At 53.2% G+C, this 8096-nt stretch overlaps 1 protein-coding gene across 5 annotated transcripts in view; it reads right to left on the bottom strand.

Annotated features, from left to right (window-relative positions):
• Positions 1 to 290: 290 nt before the first annotated feature.
• SEPTIN9 (septin 9) overlaps positions 291 to 8096 on the bottom strand; it is a 97758-nt gene continuing 89952 nt past the window's right edge. For all 5 annotated transcript variants that reach the window (XM_019621642.2, XM_010721262.3, XM_010721263.2 and 2 more), the window contains 5 exons: positions 4297 to 4414; positions 3529 to 3624; positions 3249 to 3345; positions 2340 to 2391; positions 291 to 1972 (listed from right to left, as the gene is read on the bottom strand). In XM_019621642.2, the coding sequence (XP_019477187.1) occupies positions 1837 to 1972; positions 2340 to 2391; positions 3249 to 3345; positions 3529 to 3624; positions 4297 to 4414 (499 nt within the window). In that variant the 3' untranslated portion in view covers positions 291 to 1836. The remainder of the gene's footprint in view (positions 1973 to 2339; positions 2392 to 3248; positions 3346 to 3528; positions 3625 to 4296; positions 4415 to 8096) is intronic.

Below are 8096 nucleotides of genomic sequence, written 5' to 3'. Positions count from 1 at the left end.
AAAAAAAAAGGACTAAATTTCTCGTAATGCTTATAACCCCCGAAAGGCCATTGTAATACATCTGGATGAAGTTTGTTCTTTTTATTATTGTATTTTCATTTCCTTCCCCCCCAAAAGAAAGAGAAAGATCCCAGGTTATAAGGGAGAAAGCAGCGTGCCTCGCCTGGCCCAGCTTGAGAGATCGACTGGAGGGAAAAGAATTAAAAGAATTTAAGATGACATTTGCAGAAGTGCCTCGCGCAGGAGATTTTCTCCCCTTGAAGTCTTTGTAACAATTGAAATGCATCTTATTTTTTTTTGTTTTCTTTTTTTTTTTTCCAGTAAATTACGTTTTGTTTTTGCTAAAATATAGCAAGTCAGTATGTAAATGGTTGTGCTTCCTCAGCAGCTCAGCGAGTGCTGCTGCAGAGGGGGAAATGTGAGCTATGGGGAGAGCGCGTTCTCCTTGCGGTGCACCCCAGGGTGTGCGGGAGCACCTCCTAACCCCTCACTGAGTATGTGGGCATCCTGAGCAGGGTGAGAGCTGTCTCTGCTCCTCTGCCCCATAGGGAATGCAGGGTGGGCCACGCTGCCATTATTACACGCCAAAAAAAAGGGCCATTTGCATGAGGTTTCATCCCACAGAGGAGAGCAGAGATGGATGGAGCTGACACCGGGAGAGGGGCAGGGGGACGTGGGGCTCCTGGGCCACGCAGCGTTTCCCAGCAGAACCCACGCAGGGTCCTTCTTCCTGCAGGTCCACGGAAACACAGAGTGTGGGCAGAGCCATAGGGCCAGGCTGCTCTCATGCATGTGGGCATGCAGGGCTCAGGCGGTGTGAGCACAGCCCCGTGCGCAGGGCTGTTCACATGGAGGAGTGCGTTATGGAGACGTCACACACGGGATGCAAAGGAATATGTTTAGAAAAATAACACCTAATGGCCTCCTCTGACTTAGGGAAAAGTCCGCTATGACAAAGGTCAGACAGGACAAACCTCCACTTCCCAGCACCGCTTTGCGGGGACGTTCCACTCTCAGCCCCTTCAAACACACTCTGAGCCTTCCATGGAATAAAACACCCTACAGATTAGAAATAAATACACGCGGGTCCACAGGAACCCAGCCATACCTATGGGCCAAGCCACGAGTGAGAGGGACAAGGAGTCTCTGCAAAGCACTGCAGTGTGGGGAAGCATTTTCCAGACACAACCCCCTGCCCCCATTCTGCACTATTGCAAGGTAACAGTCCTAAAGGCACTTCTCCCAGAGCCGGGCTGCTGCGAGGCGAGATAACGCCCCAATGCTCCCAGCTTATTGCATGTAGGCAGGGAAGAGGGGCTGGGTCAGGGCTGGTGCTGCAGGGCTGCTGAGGAGGAGGCAGGAGACAAGGATGGCACTGTCTTGCTGTCTTCACACCACCGTACCTTGCTTTGCTTCTGGAGGGTACAGTGACATGGAGCAACCCTTGCCTCCAATGGACGGAGAGGAAAAATGGCACAGACGTGGGACAGAGGTACTCAGCCTTTGGCAAACTGCCCCGGGTGCATGGCCACAGAGGTGGCAGGAAACACCAACCGCACCCTGAGACCCCGCAGCACCTGCTGCCCTACAGCCCAAATCCACACAGCCCTATGGCTGGAGGCTCCTCCATCCCCTCCCAGGGTTGGGGAGCAGCGGGGGACGGGCACTCATCCCACTCTGTACAACATACGGCATCTGGTTATTTGGTCAGTTAACATTGGTGGGGGGTTTTGGGGGAAGAGGGACAGTGGCAGAGGATTTATATAAAAATAAAGGGAGGAGGGGGTAGAAATAGCGAGCGTGAGCGAGCAAGGTCCTGGCTACAGAGCGAGACGGTTACATTTCGTTAGCCACCAGCTCTTTGTCGGTCACGCCGTTGGAGAGCGAGCTCTGGCCCTCGTTCAGCCTCTTCACCCTGTAGGCTTCGAAGTGGATATTGCTGGTAATATCCTTTATGTTTTGCATGTGTGTCCTATGGGAAACAGAAACATGGGGTGGTCACATCTCATATAGGGCATAACACCCACTGTGCCAACCCCGGCTGCCACCTCACCCTCTGCTTTCCAGCCCTCTCTCCAGCCTTGTCCCCACTTATACCCCTGGCTAATGGTACATCTTTAGGATGCAGGAGGGAAGCAAAGGCAGTTATGGGCAGCTGGGTCCAGAAGCCCCCTGCAGCCACATCCCGTGGCACGGGGCCACCCCACCGAGGGCTGGGAGGGAAGCACGGAGGGATGGAGGAGCAAAGCAAAGCAGGGCTGCATCTGGTGGGCTGAGCTCTGCCCTTTGGATGCCAACTGGAGACCAAAGCTATGGGGACGCGGCGCAGTCCTACCAACCTGATGAGGAGGTCCCGCAGGTAGGCGAACTCACAGTGTGTCGTGTTCTCCACTGGGAGGGAGAGAGAGAAACCTGTCAGTGTACACCCATGGCAGCTGCCTGGGGCAGGAGGGCGTGATGGGGCTTCACCAGCACGTGGGGAATGGGGACAGAGACCTAGTCCAAGGGTAGAGTGCTTGCAAGAGAGAGGGGGGAAAAGCAAAGGGTGCTGCACCAGCGCAATGAACATAATAGCTCTCAGTTTACCAGGCAGTTGAATTTAGAGCATCGACTCCCTTTTTTCATTGTTTTTCCATGCAAACTTTGAAGAGAACTCAGAAATGGCAGGACAACAAGTAACACTGCTCTGCAAGATGCCCATGGGCACACTGGGTCCTTGTGTGGCATCTGCCTTCTGCATGGGGAGACCTACACTCAACCACTCCAAACCCCATTAAACTCAGAGCTTCCAAGGATAGAGCACAAGAGGGCAGCAGAGATTTAAAATACGCCGATTTTCCTGGCAGTTTTGCTAAGCAATCCCTCAACACGGGAATCCTATAAAAAAAGAATCATAAATGAGAGCAGTCTCTGAAATGAAGGGGAGGAAGGCAGAGGGGTGGCATTGGAGATGTGTCAGCTGGCTGCCAGAAGGCAGAAGCAGGGAAATGTGATGATGGATTGGAGCCAGGAGCCTTCAAACTATAATTTAAAATGAGAGAGGGGAAAAAAAAAGAATGGGATGAAGATGGAAGAATGATGAGATCCCACTGCTAAATGCATGGACGATTCACAGAAGCATTATCATAGAATTATTATTAGAATTGGAAAAGACTAAGATCATCCAGTCCAACCATAAGGATGGATCCTATCACGTTCTGTCAAGGCAGGAGATGGGCTGAGGAGGGAGGGAAGCAAGGACAAGCTACCTTCAATGGTGCCCCACTTGGTCTTCCTTCCAAGGATTCTCCTTCCATTAACCTGGTATTCCTGGTCACTGCCCACCACTGCAAATGGGATCATTTCCTGAAGGCAGACAAAAGCAAGGTTACGTTTTCCTTCTGAAAAAACAGTCTGGAAACCAGGCTGCTCAGCAAAGTCCTGAGCCATGCTGCTTTCCTTTTTTGCAAGAGGACCTCTGGGCATCATGGTAACATGGAGCTGCACACCCCCAGCCACACACACCCAGCTGCAGTGCCGTGCACTCACCCTGAATTTCTCATTCACGAGCCGATCTTCAGAATCTTCATCAAACTCCTTCTGAGGGTACACATCAATCCCATTGGCGAGGAGATCAGCCGTGATCTGGGAGGGGAAGAGTAGAGCATGAAAACACATGAAAGCTCAGGCAAAGGAGCTGCTCCCATCCCATCCCATCCCATCCCATCCCATCCCATCAGCTCATACCAGGGCATAGCAATGCCCAGCAGTCAAACACTGATATCTGGGCTGGTCCTCCAGACCCAGCAATTGCCCCTGTGCCCTACAGCCCTCAGCCATCCCCTGCACTACACCAGGATATTTGGGCCAGTGCAGTACAGTGTGCACACAGAGGAAAGCACACACGCTGCTCCTATGCACTCAGACAGCCCCTTCTCAGCTGCCCACCAACAGAATCAAGGGGATTTCATGCCTTGCTTTCCCACAAATGTGGGGAAACATTTGTGCCTGGTCGCTGCTGAGTGCGTGGTGCTGCCCAGGAAGCCTTTTACAGCCTCAACATGCACCGCCGTCAGCCTCCCAAAATATAACAAACCAGCCTGAAAATAACAACAGCAGCAACAAAGGAGGCAGGAGAAACAGGCTCCGAGGCCAGGAGCTCAGAACTTATCCCACACTGACAAAATTCCAAGAGAAACACAAAGAAGAGTGAAGGCCGTTCCCTGCTGCACGGATCGCTCAGCGCTGCGGCTGAGGAATGCTGGGCTGGCGGCCCAGTGCTCAGCTCCCAACCTGCGCAGCCTCCTGGCCCCTCACCCGCTGCTTGAAGTAGTCCCTCTCCTCCAGTGTCAGCGTGTCGGCTTTGGCGATCACGGGGACGATGTTGACCACTTTGCTCAGGCGTTTCATGAACTCGATGTCCAGCGGTCGGAGCCTGAAAAACACAGTGGAGGGATGAGGGACTCACACGGGGCCGTGCAATCTCCCAGCGAAGAGAAAAAATTCTAAGGTGAAAGCGTCAGAAGAGCAAAGTCAAAGCGATTGCATAACCCCAGCACTCCTTGGGAAACCCATCCCTTATGGGTGCGTAATTGGTGCCACGCATGCACCCGGCCCTGACCCTGCCTCTGCTCCTCACTCCTCCCAGGAGATGCTCTTATCACTGGGGGCTAGATGCAGCTGTACAGCTCAGGGACACCTCTGCTTGCTCCGGGACAAATGCCAAAGCTTGATCTCACGAGGCACAACAGAATCATCTAACCATTAAGGTTGGAAATGACCTCTCAGATCACCATGTCCAACCCCAGTCCACCCTCACCATGCCCACTGACCACATCTCCCAGTGCCACATCTCCACAGTTCTTGAACACCTCCAGCGACAGTGACTCCACCACCTCCCTGGGCAGCTGTGCCACTGCATCACCTCTCTTTCTGAGAGGAAATTTTTCCTGATATCCAACCTGAATTTTCCCTGGTGCAACTTGAGGTCATCACATCTCAACCTAACACAGTTAATTGGGAGCAGAGGCCAACCCCCACCTCATCACAACCTCCTGTCAGGGAGTTGTAGAGAGCAATGAAGTCTCCCCTCAGCCTCTTCTTCTCCAGGTTGAACCAGCCCAGTTCCCTCAACTGCTGCCCATAGGAAATGTGCTCCACACCCTTCACTCTGCTGCCCTTCTCTGGATGTGCTCTGGCTCCTCAATGTCTTTCCAGCATCTGACCTCAGCAGCAGCAAGACATCCTAATGCTCACATCCTCACAGCCTCATGGTGACACAGCCTCAGCCTGGCAGGCCTTGGTGAAGCCCTGTTTCGCTGACCAGAAGCTCACATCACCAGGAACCCACAAGAGCAGGTTGGAGCCCTGCGTGGGGCAACATGGAGTCACGCCAAGCACCAAGAGATGGGGAGAACACTGTCAAGACAGCACCTACTGCCAACACACCCAACCAAGCCCCACGGTGGTGGTCTCTGTGAGCTTTATGAAAGGCTCAGAACCCCCCAGAGCCCCTGCATGGCTCCTGCAAACCCAGCAAAAGCCTTGCAAGCACACAGGGAAAGAAACTGATGATGCCCCACCTCCATCCCTCAGCAGCAACACACAGTCCATAGAAAGCTGCTCAGCTGCACCATGCCACTCCTGTGATCCTAAAACCACAGCTCAAGGCTACCCCCATGCATAGATCCCATCTGTACCCTGCCCAAACCTCTTCTCCTCCCAGGAAGGTCTGGTCACACCCTGCATGGAGCAGCTCCCCTACCCTGACACAGCTCAGTACCAGCAGTGTGAGTACAAACCAGTTCCCAGCATAAGCTCAGGAGCCACAGATCACCATGGGCCCCAGGAAAGAAAAGAGTTTGGCTATTTAAAAAAAAAAAAAGAAAGGAAGAAAGAAAGAAAAAAACACAAGGAAACCCCCATGGACACATCTAAGCAGACTGCTGCTGGCAAACATTGTTTGGAGCTCTGCATAATGTATTTCCCAGACCTCCAAGGAAGCAATGCACTTACGTTCCTTTCCCAGCAGAATGCTTTCCCCTCCTTTCTCTTTGCTGTTTTTCAAACAGTTTTTCCCCTTTAAAAGCCTCTTCCCCACTGAGGCTGTGTTCCTGCCTCTTTCATCAGAGCACAGCCTGGGATGCGCACGCAGCCGATGGATTCACAGCCCACCAGACACGTGAGATTGAGCCCAGACCCCTCAGCCCTCCCTGGTACCAGATGAGGAGCTGAGGCTGTTCCCAAGGCACAGCTCACATGCAGAGCAGTGATGCTAAATGGAAGCAGAGGGGACAGCTGTGGCACCACGGGGCAGCTCCCAGGATGCTGTAGAGCAAAGTTCCCCACTCTTTCCTCCCTGCACATCACATCCATGGGCTGAGCTGCTGCAAAACCCCCAGCCACAATTTTTAGGAAACCCCAAAACCTCAAGTATTTAAAAGCAAGTGATGCTGGAAGTCATTGTTACTCATCTGAAGACAACAAAGGAGAATGAAGGGCTTAAGGGGATGATGAAAGAAGAGAGCCTGATTTGAACATCCACTAATTAACGCTGCACAGACCTACGCAGACACAGGCAAGGTCACGATGGGGCAAGCCCAGATCTAATTCCTGCCAAACTCCTGCTGCACAGCACCACCCAGCAATGCTGGCTGCCCCCCCACCCCCTCTTGTTACGGGGTTGGAGACAGCAGAGTGCCTTTAAATACCTTTATGGTAATAACAACCCACTGAGAGCCGCAGCCATTTCCTTTCTGTGCCCCAGATCAAACCAGCAGCAGGAAGCTGAGCTGTGCATGTAGCCACCCCACAGCACCCAGCACCCCGACGAGGGGCCCAGTCGTGGCTGCAGGGTGTCTATCTCTCAACACGTGGCTCTGGCACACACACAGAGCAGGGCTGCTGGGGCTGGGCAGTGGTTCAGAGCTACGTTTCCAAGCCGGGTGGTGCTTCACAGGGGTCACAGCTGAGAAATTTATTGGGTGGCAAAGATTGCGGCTTGTGCGGCTGCAGCCAAAAGCCCTGCCAGCAGGTTACTTAGCCTGTGCTAACATGGTTTTACGGGAGTGTTACAAGAAGGACAGGGTGTGTGCGAGCTAGATGGCTTGCAAATCCTGCCCTGACCTCCCTAGGAAGGGAAAATTCTCCCTGGATTAACCCTTGAGCAGAATGGTAGGAAGTATGAGCCTGCGCTAAGCGTGGTGTGAGCCCCTGCACTGCAAACTGAGCAGAGCCCTGCTGCCAGCGCTGCGGCACGGGCACACTGGGGTACCAGGCACCACGACTTGGGCTTCGAAGGGGAGCAGAAGGGAAACCCAATGCTTGCTCATTGCTTTCTCCAAAAGCTTATTTCCCACAGACTTCTTGTACTCCATGGGGTTTGCCCCCCTTTCTGCAGGCAACAGCTTCAATCGCTCTCAGCCTCTCTGTCCCCGGGCAGGAGGGGATGTGAGCCGATGCTGGGGGTGGCACAGGGCAAGGCTGTTAGCACTGCAGCAAGGGCTGTGCACAGCTCAGCAACACCATCCTCCAACGGCCGGGCTAGCTGATATTGGAAACACATGTTTGCTGGAGAGAAAGAAGAAAGGCAGCTGAACCTCCAGCAATTACTGCTAGCCAGCAGTGAGAGAAACCAGAACTTGCCGAGGGGCTCCGGCGGGGGACGGGGTGAAGCAAGCTCCATGGGGTGCTGCATGGGAAGCAGAGCCCACAGCAGCAGCCCCAAACCTCCCATCCACATCTGCTGCGTGCTGTGCTCCCATGTTCATAGATGTGCAAGGGTTAAATGCCCAAAGTGATGAGAAAAAGACAAAGCACAGCTCATGCTGCAATACCCCGACCCGGTTTGCTTTGGATAGGTCCAAAGATGAGAAGCACCAACAGCCAGAATGGCCCAACACATCATCCCCTCCTACATTTCCACTTCATCAGGGTGTAAAGGAAGAGCCCAAGCCCAGGAGGAGGCTCCTGCTCCCTCTCAGAGGCTGTGAGGTCCCTGCACACGCTGTGCTTATTATACAAGAAGAGCATAGCTGCCCCATGCAGTCATTGTATTCCACTGAAAAGTGCATTTTTTGTCTGCCCACCAACAGAAGCAAAACAAAACCTTTTTTTTT

Source organism: Meleagris gallopavo, chromosome 20 (assembly GCF_000146605.3).
Source record: "Meleagris gallopavo isolate NT-WF06-2002-E0010 breed Aviagen turkey brand Nicholas breeding stock chromosome 20, Turkey_5.1, whole genome shotgun sequence".
NCBI lineage: Eukaryota > Metazoa > Chordata > Aves > Galliformes > Phasianidae > Meleagris > Meleagris gallopavo.
This window is presented reverse-complemented; position numbering and strand designations above follow the sequence as displayed.